The sequence below is a fragment of the Chinchilla lanigera genome, unplaced genomic scaffold (assembly GCF_000276665.1).
Source record: "Chinchilla lanigera isolate Chin_1 unplaced genomic scaffold, ChiLan1.0 scaffold00030, whole genome shotgun sequence".
NCBI lineage: Eukaryota > Metazoa > Chordata > Mammalia > Rodentia > Chinchillidae > Chinchilla > Chinchilla lanigera.
This window is the reverse complement of record NW_004955431.1, coordinates 23248216-23266704: the sequence shown is the minus strand read 5'-3', so window position 1 is coordinate 23266704 and position 18489 is coordinate 23248216. Positions and strand designations below refer to the sequence as shown.

Below are 18489 nucleotides of genomic sequence, written 5' to 3'. Positions count from 1 at the left end.
TTTTTTTTTTTTTTTTTGGTACCAGGAATCAAACTCATGATCTCGTATTTGCCAGGCAGGCACTGTGCTGCTGAGCTGTGTCTCCTGGCCCTAGCCATGCTTTATAATTTTATATTTTTAAATTTAATATTTAGCAGCCCTTTAGTGTGACATTTCTTCACTATCCTTGTTTGAAATTATGACTTTGTAAAATTCGGTTGTCAAGTTACAAGACTACCACAGGTTAGACTTTGTGTAGATTCTGTTTTGTTTGCATGATGTTTCAGCTATGGCCAATACCCTAGCTCAGGAATGAATTCTTAGTTGGAAGACCTGGATGATATTTGTTAATGCTGTAATCTTAGGCGAATGTGCTGTGTCATTCAGATTTAATATTAAAATTTTAGAGAATGTATAAAACATGGTGTTGCTTGGGCTGCCACAGCAAAATACCGCAGACTGGGTGATTTAAACAACAGAAGTTTGCTTTTTACAGTCCTAGAGGCTGGCAGTGCCAAGATCAAGGTGCTAGCCGGTTCAGTTCCTGGCGAGGGCTCTCCTGGCTTGTGACTGACAGCCTTCTCACCGAAGCCTTCACATAAATTTCCTCTGAGCCATGTTTGGGGGTGGGGTGAGCGAGCTCAAGGTTTCTCTGTATGAAGTCGCTAATCCCATAGGACTGGGGCTCCATTCTTAGGACCCTGTGTAGACTCAAATACTTCTTTATCTCAAATAGAGCTGCACTGGGGCTTCAAAATACATTTGTTAATTTTGAAAGGACATACAGTTCATTCGGTAGCATGATGAAGTTGGAAGTGAGATGGTTTTGTGACTTGGCATTTGTAACAGTGAGTTAAATAGGCATGGATTACATCATACTACTTTGCAGATACATGGATCATTTTAGTTCCTGCTTTCTAACTAATATTTATAGTTAGAAAGAAGCTTTTTACACAGAAGAACCACAGAAGCTTTTTACAACCCAGTTAGCACAGAACTCTGAATATTACTGTGCCTAAGGTAATCACAAAATCCAACTAACTACTCTAAAAGTATGTTGTGCCTGTTCCACTTTGTTAAATTCCTCCTTTCCCCCATTCTGGTCTCCAGTAGTTTGGTTCCTGTAGATATCTACATAATTCAGTGATAATTTACAATTTTTCTTGTCTTCATTTCTTTTACTCACAAAGAGAACAAACCTTTTAATTAACATGTTGAGGCTATACATATTTTAAAAATGACTAAACCAAAGCTCAGCTTTATATAGCAGGCTTTGGAACAAGACAGAAGTCCTAACTTAAATGTATAAATGCATCTTCTTTTCTTTATTGTGAATCTCAGTATAAATTTATTCTTTCTAAGTCTATTTGCATTTCAGATTATGGTGGAAGGACTTCAACCTGGTTTCCCAAAATGATCACATTTATCTTCTCTTTCACAGGCCAGCCCTCCGGATCTCTATATTGAAAGATTTAATATAGCTCTTGGACAATATATGGGAGCATTGCAGAGCATTGTGCCTCTTTTCATATATATGGTAAGTTCAAGCTGTTTCCTACTTTCAAAAAGATGCAGAGTTAAACGTATTCTGTTTTTCTTTTACTGTATTTTGTGTAATTTTTAGAAGTAGAAATGAACTTTGGTTGTGTTTTATAGCTGATGCCAACTATTTTTCCCTTTTACTGATTTGAAATTCTGTAAGTAACAATTGCTGAATTAATGGTCAGCATTCACACAATGAGCTTTTATTTCTGTCATGTGGAAGGCACTGTGCTTGGTCCTGGAAAAATAAAAACATACAGTCCCTGGGTTCCAAACGTTCAAGTTGAAAACTTTCACAGGTGTACTGTATAAGACACACTTTGTGGGATTATGAAGTAATCAGTTTATCAACATTTTCCTAGAATGGAACTTGTTTGTAAGTTGAGGATTTACTGTATAAGATTTCCTTAAAACGAAGAGAGTTAAGGCAAACAAAAATATATGTGGTAAGTGCCAAATGAGACATCCTGTAAAAAGTAAAGCACTAAAATATTAATTCTAGTCTTATGATCTCTTTTATTTGTAGAGTTATGCTATGAGTATAATTTGTAGGCTATAACTTGTTGATTAGTTTTCTTTCTCCCCCTTTTAAATATATAAAATTGTGGAATCTTAATGTTTAGTGTTCTTACTGAATGGAGGGACCCCTAGAAGCCATTATTCTAACTCTTTGTTTTTTAGATTAGACAACTAGATGTTTGGTTGATTCTACCTTCTGTAGCATATACACTATTGTATGTAGAATACCAATCTTAAAAATGATCATTCTTCATAAAACATACTTTATATTAAAAAACAGAAAACAGAACTACCTCTAATTTAGAAGTCATGTTCCAAAAGATCTTACTGTACTTTATGATTTTGATTTAAACTAATAATTCTTATTTATATTTACACATAGAATTCTTTAGGTACCGATAACAATTGCAAAAGTTAATCAGAGTTTTACAGTCAATATAATGCAGAAGAAACTTGGTTTTACCTTTTTTTTAACCAAGATTTGTCTTAGAAAAAAATTGATAGCTTTGATTTTGGTTTAGTTGCTAGAACACCTTTGTGAATTGTGACACTAGTCAAAATATTATTAATAATACTAGAATTAAGTGCACCTGGGTTAGCCACATCAATTCTCAGGGTCAGGAAGCCTGGAGGTAGCCCTGTTGTATCATTTGGTGAAATCCTCTCATAGATTATTTATCACTGGATATGTTAGGTAAATACCTTTCACCAATTGAGCAAATACTTCATTTCCATTCTAGCCGGCCCCTTATTTTCACTTTTTTCAAGTTTTCAGTATCAAAAATGAATGGAAGGGGAGCTGAAGCACAGGGCCTGGGGCCTCTTTGTGGATAAAGGAGTTAAGGGTAGATGATTGGGTTATTCGTTTCTGTGTCCGCCATTTGAATGACATTTCCAGTGAGCATATTGGCTCGGTAGGTTAGGGAAACAAAATTAAATTAAATTATCATATCTTGGATTTATCATGACTTTAACACATGAATACCTAATTTATAAGAAATTAGATTGAGTACGGGAGAAAAATGATTCCCACTTCTCTAGTGCCACTGTTGCTCTGTTAAAATTTTAGGTGGCGTTTGGGAGACCTGTGTCATGGAAAAGTACACTGCAGGGTTACCTTCCACCTGGCAAAATTCAGTGAGGGGTTCTTAAATTACTACAGTTTTTCATATAGAACACGTCACTTGGTTTCTGGTTATTGGAAAAAATTGGTTATTTCGTCCAGAGCTGAGGATATAGCTCAGTGGCACAGCACCTGTGTGGCAAATGCGAGGTTCTGAGTTTGATTCCTGGTGCCAGAAAACAAACAAATAAACAAAAATAAATTATTCTTCCCAGAAGGTAAAATTTTTTTAATCTTTGGTTTTTGTTTGTTGGAAAAGTATATGAAAGAATGATTTGAAATCTTAACCTGTTAGGGACATAATCAGCAAAATGTCCTTTGTAGTCACAGAAATAGGTGACAAAGTTTTAAAAGTTTTATCAACATTATCTTTGCTAAAAGTCCGTGTGACTATTTGAAGAAACTAACAGATACTTGACAGATGGCCAGTAAGTATATGAATATCTTTAGCCATTAGGCAAATGCAAATCAAAACTACATTGAGATTCCACACTACCCTAGACAGAATGGATATCATCAAGAATATATAATAATAAATGCTGGCAATAATATAAGCAAAACAAACCTTCTGCACTGTTGTGGGAGTATAAATTAGTTTAGCCAGTATGGAAATTAGTATGGAGGTTTCTCAAAAAACTGAAAGTAGAACTAGCCTATGGTGTAGCTATAGCACTCCTTGGGGTATACCCAAAAGAATTACATTTAACACACTAGAGAAACCTACATGTTCGTGTTTATTCTAGCACAAAGTATGCAACCAGCCTAGGTGCCCATTAACAGATGAACAGATGAAGAAAACGTGCCATTTATAGGGAAGTAGATGAAACTGGAGATCTTCATGTTAAGTGAAATAAGCCGGACTCAGAAAAACAAGTATCAGATGTTTTCCCTGGTATGTAGAATCTAAGAAAGGAAATGGCATGAAAGAACAGAGACAGTTATTAGATGAGCAGAAGGGAAGAGGGGCAAGGAGGAGGAGGTACAAGAGAGGGTAATGGGAGGATTAATGTGATCACAGTATGTTATATACATATGTGAAAATACCACATTGAAACTCAATATTTTGTAAAAATAACAGGCATATATGTATAGAGAGAGAGAGAGGGAGAGAGAGGAAGAGAGTGTCATTAAACTAGAAAATAAATTGTGTCTAAGACCTTAAATTACCAGAAGTATTCTTGTTGAAGGACACAGAGATCAAATAAAGATATTTTGTATTCTTATTTAGGATGTTAGAACTTAACATTGTCCTATAAAAGTTGAATGTCTTGTTACTTAAACAGGTGAAATAGCTTGAGTTGCTGAGTACTTGAGAAGATTTCGTACTGTTTCTGTTTCAGGGACTCTGCTTACTTCCAGAAGAGTAGGAAGTGGAAGTGCACATTAAGAGCTGTACTTTAAAGCCTTAAATGCTGACAGTACGATACACCAGCAGAGAAAAACGCTATAAATGCAGAGAATTTTCTTTCAGCAATAAAAGTTATTTTATCTTGTATTCTTGTATATAAATGACAAGTGTCAAATCAATTTTGTTCTAAATTTTGATTTAAAAATTTCATTTATGAAAGTAGCTAGATAATTGATTTTTAAAAAATTAATTTAAAATAAACTTTCACCATATATTACTTCTAGGGGAAACAATTTCTTAGAAAAGAAATTTGGCACACTTGATAAAATTCATATGAGAAAAGAACGAAACTAGTAGTTATGAAAGGTACTATAATGACAGATAAAAGGTGACAGTCCCTCACCAGTATTGAACGGAATGAGAAGGTTGCAGTAATTAAAAGGTTTGTCATTGGCTCAGGGATAGATAGATCGAGACAGTGGAAACCAGAAAACACTGAAGTGGCATTTTAATGAAGAAGAAAGGACATGGCATTTTTGATAAAGAAAAAAGACATTCTAGATCAATAAGGAAGGCTTAAATTGTTCCTTAGCTGGTGTTGAGACAATTGATAGTCATTTTAGAGAGTAGAGGAGTCTGATAATGGCTGTATTCTTTATAACAAATTCTAAATGGAATAAGTTTAAAAATAAAATATTAGGGAACTAGAAGGAATGGGCAGCCTTGGGATGAGAAAAGGTCTTTCTAAGTCAGACCCAGACCTACCAGTCATGAGGGAAAATACTAGACTATGATACTATAAAGTTTAAAAATGTTAGTGTAGTAAAATACCATGAGCAAAACGTAGGTGGGGAAAAATAGCACTAACTTTGTGAAACATGAGACAAAAATTTATTTCTTTAATAAAGAATCAGTTTTCATGAATTAATTAGAAAAAGATGAACAACCTGTTTTTCTATTGAAAAATAGACAAAAGAATATGGATAGATACTAAACTGAAATATAAATACAATACTATATCCAATACCCTAATTAAAGAATGGCAAATTCAAACAAAGCAACTTTTTAAAAACACTTTTAGTGAAATTGAAAAGGTCTGATAATAGTTCTGGTGAGTCCAAAGGGAAATAAGTTCACACTTTTGGTAGAAATAATAATTGGAAGTCTCTTTGAAAGATTGAGGAATTATATCTAGGAATACAAATAAACTCATAAGCATGTAAAAATACTAGACGTGTAAGAATTACGCAGTATTTTTAATAGGACAGACTGGCAAAGCAATTGGGACTAATAAATGGGAAAGAGAAATACATAGTTAAAAATAATGATATGTCTGTTCTTTTAGAGAAAAGTTGTATGGAATGCAACTTGAGGGTGATAGATGAAGTATAGATAGTGTGTAGTATTTTCTCCTTAGCAAGGGCTGTCTTTTTTTAGTAAAAAAAAGTACACATGTATAAGGAACATTTTAGAAAGAATGTACAGTGCTTTTCCCAGTGTAGACTGGAACCTCTGGGAAGAGGACAGAGGACCTGCAAGGGGAGACTTCACTGCATACCCTTTGTGTGTGTTTGTGTTTTTTAACCATATTGGATCTAATTAAATATTTTAAAGATAGAAAAAACTATTATGAGAGAATCAGTAACTTGTCAACATTCATCTCTGTGTTTTCTGCTTTTAGGCATTGAGTTAATATTCATACCTAAACAGATTTGATCATTTTTGGCTTGCTAGTCATGCTGGTCAGGATACTTCGGCTGCAGCAGGCAGAAAACTGGATTCAAAGTGATTTAAGCAAATAAGGAAAAGTGTTGTGCCCTGCAGTAGAACTACGGAAAGACGCAATCTCCAGTGGTGTTTGAATCAGTGCTCTTTTCTGTATCTTGCTGCCCACCACTTATAGATCCCCTGTGGTTCATAGGATGACTAGAGAACTTTCCCCTGAGTCCTGGCCTTTTCTCGGTCTGCTTTAAGCCATATTTGCTCTCTGCCTCTGAAGCACAGATGGTCTCTGTGGAACACCAAGAGTGGAATGACAGGCTGATTCCTGAAGTGGAATGTGTGGTAGGGTCAGCATTGCGTGTTTACTGCCTGCTTTTCATGTAGCTCATGAGAGGGGTGTCTTTCTCCTGGTGTTGTGTTTAGATGATGATGCAGGATATTTCTCCCTGGTCCTGGTTATTGAACCCAGTACCTCCCCACTGAGCTCTATCCCTGACCCGTGTTTCATTTTTTATTTTGAGCTTGAACTTGAGATCCTTCTACTTCAGCACCACCACCTCTAAGATTTTTGTTGTTGTTGTTGTTTTTGTTTTTTATTTTAAAGAGTAAAAGAAGGATAACATAGTAATAGGCGAACTTACTGAATTACAGACAAAGTGGTAGGAAATTATCAATGGTTGTTATTTTACCTGATTAAGATTTTTAAAAAGCATGTCACACAATGTGGTTCTGTAGTGTCTCTACAGCAACGTGAAGTTACAGCTCATAGCACTTAATCTTGTTCTTGCAATCTTGTGCCAGAAAGACGTGTACTAGGACACTTGTTGTTTGATGCTGGTCTGTATTTTTAATCAGTGACTTTCATGCGTTATTTCCTAAAATGATGTTTAGTGTTTCCATTCATGAAACTAATCATTTTCTCTAATCCATGCATTAAAAAATTTTCTTTTTCAGAATAAGTTTTACATCGAAACCAAGCTTAACAGAGATTTAAAAGATGACCTTATTAAGCTGTTTACGGAACATGTTGCAGAAAAGCACATTTACAGCCTAATGCGTAAGTAATTCAGTAATTCAGCTTACTGTGGAGGTGAGAGGCCGCTACTGGCAAAGCACCCCCAGCACTGTCATACAAACCCCAGTGTTGACATTTTCTGAACTGGGTATCAGGAAGTGTTGAAGCCTTTATAGGGAGAGACACAAGGGGGAATTCATGAGTAGAAGGTGTTAGGTGAGCTTCTTAGCCTCTTGTGGTGTTCTCTCTTCTGTGAATTAGGACTTACAACATATTTAACATGGCCTTGCAGATGATTACACAGGGCAATGTCCGGTTAGTTTTTCTTCTCTCTCCATTCCTAGGTTGTCGGCCTCTCTCAGTGGGTGGCACCTCATGCTGCCTTTCCTAAAAGAATATGTCTATAGGAAGCCCCAGGCTTAATGTCTCCGTACTGTTTAAAAGCTCGTATCCTATGAGGTATAGATATACGTATCAAAGCATTTAAAAAGAATTGGTACATACTAGAATTTGCAGTATGTATTTTGTTGTTTTCCTGTTAAACACAATTAGCTGCTATGATAATAAACCTCTACCTGAACTTACAAAAGAATTTTCCTAAGCTTGATCATTAACTATTTTTTCCATTTTTTATTGTAAATTAAGAGATGGAGTTGTTAAACATTGGGCCAGTTTATTTTAGAAAAGCAGAGTTTTCAGATAAAAGTCTAGATGAAGGGAATACATGTTTTATTATTATGTTCCCAAGGAATCCCATAATCTAAAAGAGAGACTCAGAATCTTTATTTTAAAGAGAATAAAAAATAATAAAAAATTTAGAAAGTTACAGAATTTCACTAAACAAGATGATAGGATTCAACAAGGATTGTTATATTGCATATCGTTGTTTTCGGATTAGTTGTTCAGATTACCAGATATAAGCATGCAAAATTGGTCAGAAAAAAATTTAACAGTTGACTATTCCTTTCAGTAGACAGTAGAAATCAGCAGTACAATTAACCAGCTATTCTGTGTATATACATATATATTTTTTTCCCTTCCTTTTCTTTTTTTCTCCTTTCTCTCATCCCAGTTGTTCCTTCCCTTTGAGCAGTTTCTTTCCCTTTCATAGTATCTATTGTACCTTTCTGATTCTCTTTCAGATTCTTACACTAGGGAGACAATGCAATGTTTACATATGTGAGAACGATTTATTTCACTTACGAGTATGGTCTCTAGTTGCGTCCACTTACCTGTAAAAGCCTAGAGTTGCTCTTTTTTTAGCTGAGTAATACTCCATTGTATAAAAATACCCCATCTGTTTTATCCATTCCTCAGTTGATGGGCATTTGGGTTGTTTCCAAGATTTAGCTATGACACGTTGTGCTGCTATAAACACTAGTGCGCAGGTATCGCTGTGGCATGATGTTGTCAGTTCTTCTGGAAAAATACCCAGAAGGGGAATAGTTGGGTTGAATGGGACCTCTAATCCTTGTTTTTTTGAGGACTCTCCACAGGGATTTCCATAGCGGTTGTACCAGTCTGCCCTCCCACCAATAGTGGAGAGAAGGGCTCCTTTTCTCCTATAACCTCTCCAGCATTTGTTATTGGTTGACTTCTTGATGATAGCTATTCTTTCTGGGGTGAGAGGGAATCTCAGTGTTGTATTACTTTGCATTTCTTGAATGACTAATGATATTGAACATTTTTTCATACACTTATTTGCCATTTGTACTTATTTATGAGAGAAGTGTGTGTTCATCTCAGATGCCCATTTTTGGATTGGGAGACCCAGAATCTTGCGTATATATTTTTAAGGCTACACAGATGTTTACAAATATCTTTGAATATTATCTCATGAGATAATGTAGCTGTTAGTTATAGCCATTTCCTGTTGCTGACATTGTCTTTGCTTTTATTGCAAAATATACTGTACTTTCTTCTTTGTTAAAAATTCAATGGAGAAATGCTACCATCAGATAGAAAACTTATTTTCTTTATAAATGTGTTTTTAAACTAGTTAGTAATTTGGAAGTGAATTTTATTGGGAAGAGAATATTCAAATATAGAAGAGAATATTCAAAACAGAATAAAATACTGATGTGGCGAGAGAAAAAGGATTAACAAATTACTTCTTTCATTTATCATATAATCTGGTTTTCAATACAAATGACACTTAAAGGTAGATAGACCTTTTCCAAATAAACTGAAAACGACTTTAAGCTTTTATAAATTGGATACAACTGAAGTTACGACATATTTACTGGACAGTTACTAGGCATTGGGGTTACAGTAAGAGATACTAAAAGTGACCACAGGTCATACTGGTTTGGGCTCCAGAACAAGGGACTCTATAAACGTTTAACAGTGTTATATCAGTAGTCATCAAAAAGATTTTTGAAAACACCCACATACTGCTTATATGTAGTAGGGCCTGTTTGAGATACTTTACCAATATTAACTTACTTAATTCTCCTAGACCTGTAGGATAGGTACAGTTATTACCACAGAAACTAAGGCAAAGAGAGATTAAAATTAATTTAAACAGAATAACACTGCAATTAAGGATTAATGTTGTGTCTCTAGTTACACATTTTACTATCAGCTGCATACTCTGAAAGCACATAACTACACTCAATTTCTGGGCTTTTTCTAAAATTTGATCAGTGGCTTCCTTTTGGCTTCAAATACATTTGGAAATGTTAGTATTCTATGGTTATTGCCATGTGACAAGTCATCCAGGAGCACAGTGGCTTCTAACAGCCGCTCTTATTTTGCTCTTTAACTCGTGAAGGGTCTTGTGGGCAGTTTATCCCTCCTGTGCTCAGCACTGGCTGATAAGCCTCAGCAGGGAGGGGCTGGACCTTTCCAAATGGCTGACGTATGTGGCTGTTAACTTGGTGTGTTATTTTGGTTCGTCACCTGTTTTTCTCCAAGAGTGACAGTCACAAGATACAAGAAATGGATGCACTAGTTTCTTAAATCCTGAGGCCCAGAAACATTCACTTTTTCCGAATCCTTTTGGCAAGCAGTCACAGAGCCTAGATTCCTTAGGGAGGGGACGCAGATCACACCTCTTGATGGGAGGTATGTCAGGAAAATGAGGGGTCATGTGTTAAAGGAGTACAGCAAGGCAAATGAACATCCTCTGCTGAAAAATAATTGGTCCTTAGTATTCATGAAGTGTCCTTTATGCATGAAGACAGTGCCTTCTCACTGCAGATGAGGCCAGTTCTCTGTCAGCCCCATGGTACAGTCATTTTGATACTTACATGCTTGTAAAATAAAATGGAATCTTAGTTTTAATTTTTAGAGTAAATTAATAAAAGACAGATGCCGCAGGGGAAGCTTGTAGCACTGAGGATCACTTGAACGAGCAGAGGAGCGCAGGACCCGGGAAGGTACTTAACCCCTCTAGACTTTAGCATTATGATTCCTAAAGAGAGAGATTGGTCTAGGAATTATTAGAGTTCTCTAGTTTTAAAACTGTATGATTTATTGACTTCTTGATTAGTGGGATTGTTGATTCTTGTTTCTGTAATAAATGATTTTTAGAAGAAAACTACTACTTACAACAAGAGTTTATTAGTACTGGTTGTGTGTAATTTCCGTGGTGGCATGTGTGGGGAGGTAGAGAACACAGAATTTAGAGTGAAGCTCAAGGCTTTAGACCTCTCCTATCACCCACTAGTTTCCAGATACAGCGCTAGTACTATTACTAAGTGCCACAGACACTGTTGCTTTTAGAAAAATTTACTTCTTTTCTGAACCTCCATGAGTTGGTTCGTTTTGCTTAATGTTCCAGCCAACCATTGTTAAGTATTTACTTGTTGAATTAAGCTACTGTACTTTTTTTAATCTTGAAGTTTATAAAACTTGATGTGTCCTCTTGGGCTGATTTTCCTTATACTTGTTTACCTTTGGTCCTTGAGAGAAATAATAGTTGCGAGAGAAATCTTGGCAGTCAGGACCCCTGACACCTTTTTCACTGTCTTCCTGTTTCAGCTTTACTTCTAGAAGCCCAGTCAACACCATTTCAGGTCACACCTTCAACTATGGCAAACATCGTGAAAGGCCTGTATACTCTCAGACCAGGTAAAAAGCCGTCATTTTTGTTGGGCTTGGACTTGCTTGCTTATGTATGTTACAGCCTTATTCAAGAGGGCAGTGGTTTTTTTATGAGTCTCATGAGACCGAGGGGCATTTAGATTTGCTGTAGTAAAAAAATTGAGTAGATATTGATCAGTGTGAAATGTAAACTCACAACTCACTTGGAACTCTTTCTGTACTAGTGAAAATCAGTTAGTTTGACTTTTATAGCTCCTTTGAGGCAAAATGAAATATAAGAAATAATGATAGAATACACTTCAGACAGAATTGAGGCTCGGGTTTGATCTTAATAGCTGTCTTTGTTATTAATGGAGTTTCTCCTTCACTACTCCATACTGCAAATATGTACAGTCACACACATTGGCAACTCTGACCGTCTTAGGCCTATTGTTTAACTGGCAAGTAATCTAAAAGTGTTGATAAAGTTTTAGTCATTTCATAAGGATGTTTTGGGAAGATATATTATCAGAAGAGCAGAATAGGAAGTATTGTATTAAAAGCTACAGTTTATAAATTATGCTAATGTATCTGTCTTAGAATAAAAACATTGCAGATTTAAAGAAATTTGCAGGTGTCTTTAGGTATTTCTCTGTTCGTAAGCAAGAACCTCCAACTTGTCAGAGTGTCATCTAGTCAGGTATAAAATGCCCACAAAGGAGAGATTGTAGTAGTTCTCAGAGTAGAACCTTGTTCTACGTCATACATGCAAAAGATTTCTTTTTTTTTTGCAAAAGATGTCTTTTTGACGGTAATTACCTTTCTGTGTTTGAGGATTAAATGAAATGAAATGTGATACAAAGACCTTAATACTGCATCTCGTAACATGATGAACATGCAAACATTAACTTACTGTTTTCCATTCATGTTTAATGTTTACTTTATTTTAATGAATGGATGGCTTGATTGGTGAATTAGTTTGAAGGACATGTCAGAATTTAGTTTGCTAAAATGGAAGTTAAGTGGAAATACTAGTATCAGGTAGACTGAGTTCAGAATACCTTCTTTCTCAGGCCACTTGAAATAATTAATGACTTCTATTGTTATTTTTGTTTTTTGTCGTTTTTTTCTGGTACCGGGAATTGAACTCATGACCTCGCGCTTGCCAGGCAGGCGCTGTGCCTGAGCTAAATCCCCAGCCCCAATTAATGACTTCTAGAGGATTCAGATGTGTTGTTGCTTGCTTGCTTGCTTGCTTGCTTGCCTGCTTGGAGACAGAGTCTCACTGTGTAGTCCAGGCTGCTTGAACTCACTATGTAGTCTAGGCTGGCCTCAAACTTGTGGCAGTCTTGCTTCAGTCTCCTGAGTGCTGGGATTACAGGCATGTGCTACTATGCATGGCTATTGTTAATTTTAATCAGGTCTTGAGCTCTCTTTATAATTTTTAAGAGGGGGCCGGGGATATAGCTCACTTGCTAGGCACTGCACCTGCCTAGCAAGCGTCAGGTTATGAGTTCGATCCCTGGTACCACAAAAAAAAAAAAACAATTTAAGAGGAATTACTTGTGTGAAGTAATTGCTTATATAAAGTTGCAAAATTATTTTATTGCATGTATCCCAGTAAATTATTTTTCTTTTTCTAATTTCTTAGCCTTTTGAATTTCATTTTACTACAGTGTGTTGAGTGGCTTAGGAAGTTTTTATGTGTAGGTTACGGATTATATTTTTCTTCTTTTATGTTGGAAGGCTTTCAAGTGCAGTATGACAAATTCTGCTTCCCAAGTGGGTAGCTTTATCAGTTCTGGCTTTTATCATGAGTAACAAAGTTCCAGAACAAAACTAATCACTATGGGTAGAAAAAATTGTAGATATATGTTTATCTAAATGCTATTTTATACAGCTTAGTGTTCTTGTAATAGGATTTATACTGCTTGTGAGGAGAATTCTGTACTTGAGAATTGTCCTTTTCAGAAGGTGAGTTTGACTGCATACTTCTTTTTGCTACAGGCATTTTCAGAGATCTTCTTGAACATTTTGACATTTACATGTCTTGCCAGTATCTGCTATATTCCTGGCTTATTAAGGCAGTTGTATTCAAGTAGCAGATTGAGGTTCGAACATTTTAAAAGTTGAATTTTAAATGTAAAAGTTTCTTGCACAGCAGGGCTTCATAAGTGCTGCTTGTCATCCACCTGCATCTGAATCACTCGGGATGCTTTTACCTGTAGATTTTTGGGCCCTAATTCTTGGAGAGTCTGTTGCTAAGTTAACATCTGGTCTTTGGAAGCTCAGTCTTACTCTACCTTTTTTATACACACTTTTTTGTTGTTGTTTCTTGATCAGTACTTTAGTGACTACCTGAAGTTCCATAAAGTGGCAGAAGGATTTGGTCTCTAGGAACCCTGACTTATTAATTAGTGGTTTCCCAGAGCACTGCAGTAAGATTCTAAAGCCATGTTTGAGCTGGGTTGGTAGGAAAGACCCACTGAGAACCTTTTGCTATGTGTTTGTGCAAGGGTGAGTAGCTTGGCCCTTGTAACGTTTACAGTACTTGGTTATTTGCCGTCATGAACTTTTTAGCTGTTCTATTGGATATTGTTGTAGTTCCCGTTTGTACTTACCGTTGATCCAGCACTGTGCAGCATCAAATGTGACTCATTCCTATTTAGAAGTGTTTGCTGAAATTGCAATTTTAAAGTGGGCCTACTGGCTTAAAGAGCATTGACATGTTTATGGTTTTTAATATAAACACTCAAAAAGTCTTACAAAAGGGGAATTTTGGAAAGGCTAGATTAAAACAGCGGAAAAGAGATAATGGTGCTCATTGAGTTCCACAGCAAGGAAGGGGAATACTGGTTTTATCCTGTCCTTAACACACTTGGGCATTATTTATATTTAATGTTCACTAAATAGGATGAGGAGGGTATGTTTATACTAGCTTGAATTTTTCTGAGTATTAATATTACTTGATTCTGTTTAATTTTTTTGTGTGAAGTATCCATTCCTCTTTTACTTATTTATCTTGTTTTATGATTAGTACAAATACTTATGTAGTAAGTCATTTTTGTTATATCTGGTGGAAATATTTTTCTGGGGTTTCTTTGCTTTTTTATTATATAGGTGATCTTGATATTTTTCTTAATAATTTCATAACCACTTATTTTTTCTTTGTTATGTGTTCAATTTTTTGTGCTTTTAAGATGGATCAAAAAAGATTATCTTCAATATACTAATTAGTTATCTCCAGCCTATATATTAAATTGTCAGTCCTTCCTACTCCTTTTCTTATATTGCTTCCCTTTTTTATGTCTGCTTATTATTATACTGTCTTAGTTTTCTATTCTTGGACCACTATATTGTTTTATTTCATGGCTAATAGGACTGACAGTCCCCGCAAGGCTCTTTTTTCCAAGTTCCCTCCACTCAGAATTCTTTGGTAATCCCATTGATGTTTTCTTCATACTTAGAATTTTCAACAAGATCCATTAAAAAATTCCCTACATTCATTCTGTTAAATCTATAAAAAGTAAAAGTTGTTTCATACCATAAGGAGATTTTTCTTTGGATTTCTTTAACAAAATGGGATTGAAGTAGTTTTTCCCCCCTGTTTTAAATTTGGCTTAATATATGTTTTTGTTCTTTAAGCAAAAGAAAAATTTCTCTTTTCCATTTATCTGTATGATTTCCTTGTTGCATCTTTTTCTCCCTTACAGAGTGGGTTCAGATGGCTCCAACTCTATTTTCTAAATTTATTCCAAACATTCTCCCTCCGGCAGTGGAATCTGAGCTTTCTGAATATGCTGCTCAAGACCAGAAACTTCAAAGAGAACTTATACAGAATGGTTTCACAAGGCAAGTTGTCTTTTTCATTTAGTGACAAAGCATGTCCTTTCTTCAGGCCATTTTAGGATGGCAGGGAAAGGTGCTAAGGTTCTTAGAAGGAAAAGTTATTGTCCATGGGCCAAGGTGCTGCTGCCCGGAGAGGTCATCAGCTGTGGTAGCATTGGAGCTGGCTTTGAGCTTGTGGGAGCTGCCCTTTGCCAAGTGCGTTTTGAAGAAGGGATTTCTCACTGGTGAGCAGTTACATTGTGCAGCCGCCAAGAGCTCTTCAACTTGATTCTCTCATTAGTCCTGAATGTGTGGTAAAACATTGTAGAAATTTTATGAATAAGCTAGCACATTTTTAAATTCTTCATTTCATTTTTTCTTAGCTACTTATTAAAAAGTAGAATATCTTTTTATACTTGTCCAAAAAATGTACCTCCCTTGCTTTTAGTGTATATACTTCACTTATTTTTAAAAATTTTTGCAATTCATCATCGTAACCATATCCCAAAAAATCTTACAAAGTGCATTTTTTAGATGTTTGTGAGACCTTGTGGCGAAACACCTGGTTATAACGCTAGATCATTTAAGGCCACAGCAGTACCTTATATTTTCATACTTCTTACTCTTAGGTTATCTTCATTCATAATAAGAAAAATGGAAACTAAGCCAATTTGGAGTAATTCTTTTTTACCTGTTAGATTGGTAGAAGTCCAGAATTGTAGTGTAACAATTACAAGCAAGTCTATGAATATCAAACTCTGCTGGTGGATTTGCAAAATGACTTTACTTGTCTTCTTGTATTTGAATTCCTAACATTAAAGAAAAATTATTTAAAAAAAAGAGAGATACCTGGGATGTTTTGGTCATAGTTCTCTCCACAGTAGTAGGTTGGGTGTTGCCTCCTCTGGTTAGGGTAAAGGTAGACATTCCTTTTTCTAAGGTTCTGAGGCCGAACTAAATTTCAGTAAACCTAGCCTTGACTGAGATCACTAAGTCTATTTCAGCAGTGGTTGGAAAGAAAGGTGATTTTTCTTGTTCTTTCTTTGTGCATGGATTGGCATTTATTCCCTTTCTAATCCTCATGGGTAGTGGGGGCACTGAATAACCCACTGGTCATTTACCTCCCTGCCTGGCATCTCCCAGTGTAAAGACTCCGAGAAGATGTGTAGATAGGCCTGTAGACCTCTTTTCTTGTGGCTAGGGAAGAAATGCTCAGTGAGAATGTAAATAGTTAGCCTTTTTCTTAATGTTGAGGAAGCAGGTATTTCCTGACATTAATTGTAATATTTCCAGCAGAAGCTGAGTGATATTATTTTCATACACAGAGTGAAGCCATAATTTAATGTCATATTAATTTTGCCTGGGGGCTGGGGATTTAGCTCAGCGGCAAAGCGCCTGCCTGGCAAGCGCAAAGTAGGGAGTTCGGTTCCCGGTACCGGAGAAAAACCAAAAAAAAAAAAAAAAAAATTTTTGCCTGTTCATTTTTGAAGGCTAGTATGTTAATATGGTTCACTTTCACTTGTTTCTCTTCTGCCCACTTACCATTAAATAATCATTATTACTAGTTTCTTGTCATTCCTTTGTGTGTGTGTGTGCATACACACAGGTACAAGAAACATAAACTATGTCCTAATTTTTATTCGTTTTTCACACATTCCATTGTATGGGTATATTAGATAGATTGTAGCTTATTTAAGCAGCCCTCAGTAGTTGCCCACTTGAATTTTGATATTACAGAATGCTTCAGTGGAGAACCTAGTACAGCCTGTAATTTATACCTGTTGGGTATATATCCACAAGGTAAACTTTCAGAGATAGGATGGCTGGGTCAAGAGTAAATGCACTTCCGAATTTGATTAATATTACCAAAATGTCCTCCATGGAGGATTTCTCATAGCCACCAGCAGAGTTTGAGAGTGGTTGTTCTTCATGGCCTCGTTTGTACTGTATGTTGTTACACTTGAACAGTTTTTTAGTCTAGCATGTGAAAAAGAATTACTTAGATTTGGTTTAGTTTGCATGTCTCATTATAAATAAAGCCGAGCATATTTTCATAGTTTGCATGTCTTTTCCCGCAAACTGCCTGTTTATGTCCTTGGCTCATTTCCCTGTTAGTCATTTTTTCCTTCTTGATTTCTAGGAGCTCTTTCTGTAAAAATGTTTTTTTTTTTTTTTTGGTGGTAGTACTAGTAGGGGATTGAACCCAAGGCCTTCACACTGTTACCTCGTCAACCTTTAAAAAAATTTTTTTTTCATTTTGAGACAGTCTCCTTAAGTCACTATGCTGGGCTTGAACGTGGGATCCTTATGCCTCAGCTTCCCAGGGTGCTGAGATTACTGGTATGTGCCACCACGTCAGGCTAAGAAATGGATTCTTAGTCCAAAATCAAATCGATACATTTCTCAAGTCATCTTTTGACTCCGTAGACTAAGGAAGAGTGTACTTGCAGAGTAGATGGCCTAGGACAGTGTTGGGAGGAACAACAGTGCTCAACAAAGGAACAGCAAACGCAGCAAAAGGAAGGTCAGAAGCTGAAGGAGAAAAAAAGTGTTTCAGGAAGGGTGAGGGCAACCATACAAATGCTGCCAAGAGACTATGGAAGAAGCAGCTAGTGCACTGGTCATTATTACTCATTACTTAGCATTGCAGTCATTTGTCTGGATTGTTGTCTGAGAACCTGGAGAGACACAGAGAGGATTCACAGGTAGCTTAGTGCTTTATCAGAACCTCTATCTTCTTACCTGCAAAGTGGAACTAAAACTTCTGTGGGTGTTTGAAGATGAGCTGGTTAAGGCATGTAAAGGTCCATGTTCTTCCTCCTTTTTGTAGGAGGCACATTAAGGCTTTGACGGTTTTCAACGGCTTTAGGAGTGTTTGGTTTCAGGAGGGCTTTTAGGGGAAGATTTTTCATTTTCTTTCCTATTTCATATTTGAAATTGCCTTGGTATGTGGAGGTCACTAGGGATGTTGATCACAGAGCTCCGGCTTGTCTTTAAAGACATACTTTTAGTCCGAGGTAATTTCTGGAACTCAGTGTAAACGTCCTTACAGATGATCCTTCATTTAATAACTTTGTGTCTGAGGCTGTACCCTTTAGCTAAGAATTCTCAGGTTACAAATGACTCAGCTTGTATCTATTTTAAAACACATAGAGTGAGAACTGAAATATTTGCTATACTTTCACTATCAGTTGTATTGATTCATTTCTACTGTTTTGGTGTGAAGAGATTAGTCAGTTCTGTTTACTGCCTCTGCTTTTGTTATCCCTAGAGGTGACCAGTCCCGGAAGAGAGCTGGGGACGAGTTGGCTTATAGTAAGTAACGATGTTTCCTCCTGTCTTTGATGGGTTTTGGTGCTAGGTAGCCCCTGATGGTCTGGGATTGTA

The 18489-nt window shown here is 36.3% G+C and overlaps 1 protein-coding gene across 2 annotated transcripts in view; it reads left to right on the top strand.

The window, feature by feature from the left end:
- Cacul1 (CDK2-associated, cullin domain 1) overlaps nt 1-18489 on the top strand; it is a 76482-nt gene that overhangs the window by 52736 nt on the left and 5257 nt on the right. The window contains exons 4-8 of one of the 2 annotated variants that reach the window (XM_005387881.2): nt 1421-1516; nt 7188-7290; nt 11233-11322; nt 15051-15126; nt 18374-18417. In XM_005387881.2, coding sequence (XP_005387938.1) covers nt 1421-1516; nt 7188-7290; nt 11233-11322; nt 15051-15126; nt 18374-18417 — 409 coding nt within the window. Of the gene's footprint in view, nt 1-1420; nt 1517-7187; nt 7291-11232; nt 11323-14987; nt 15127-18373; nt 18418-18489 lie in introns of both variants that reach the window. The other variant, XM_005387880.2, reaches the window with a different exon arrangement.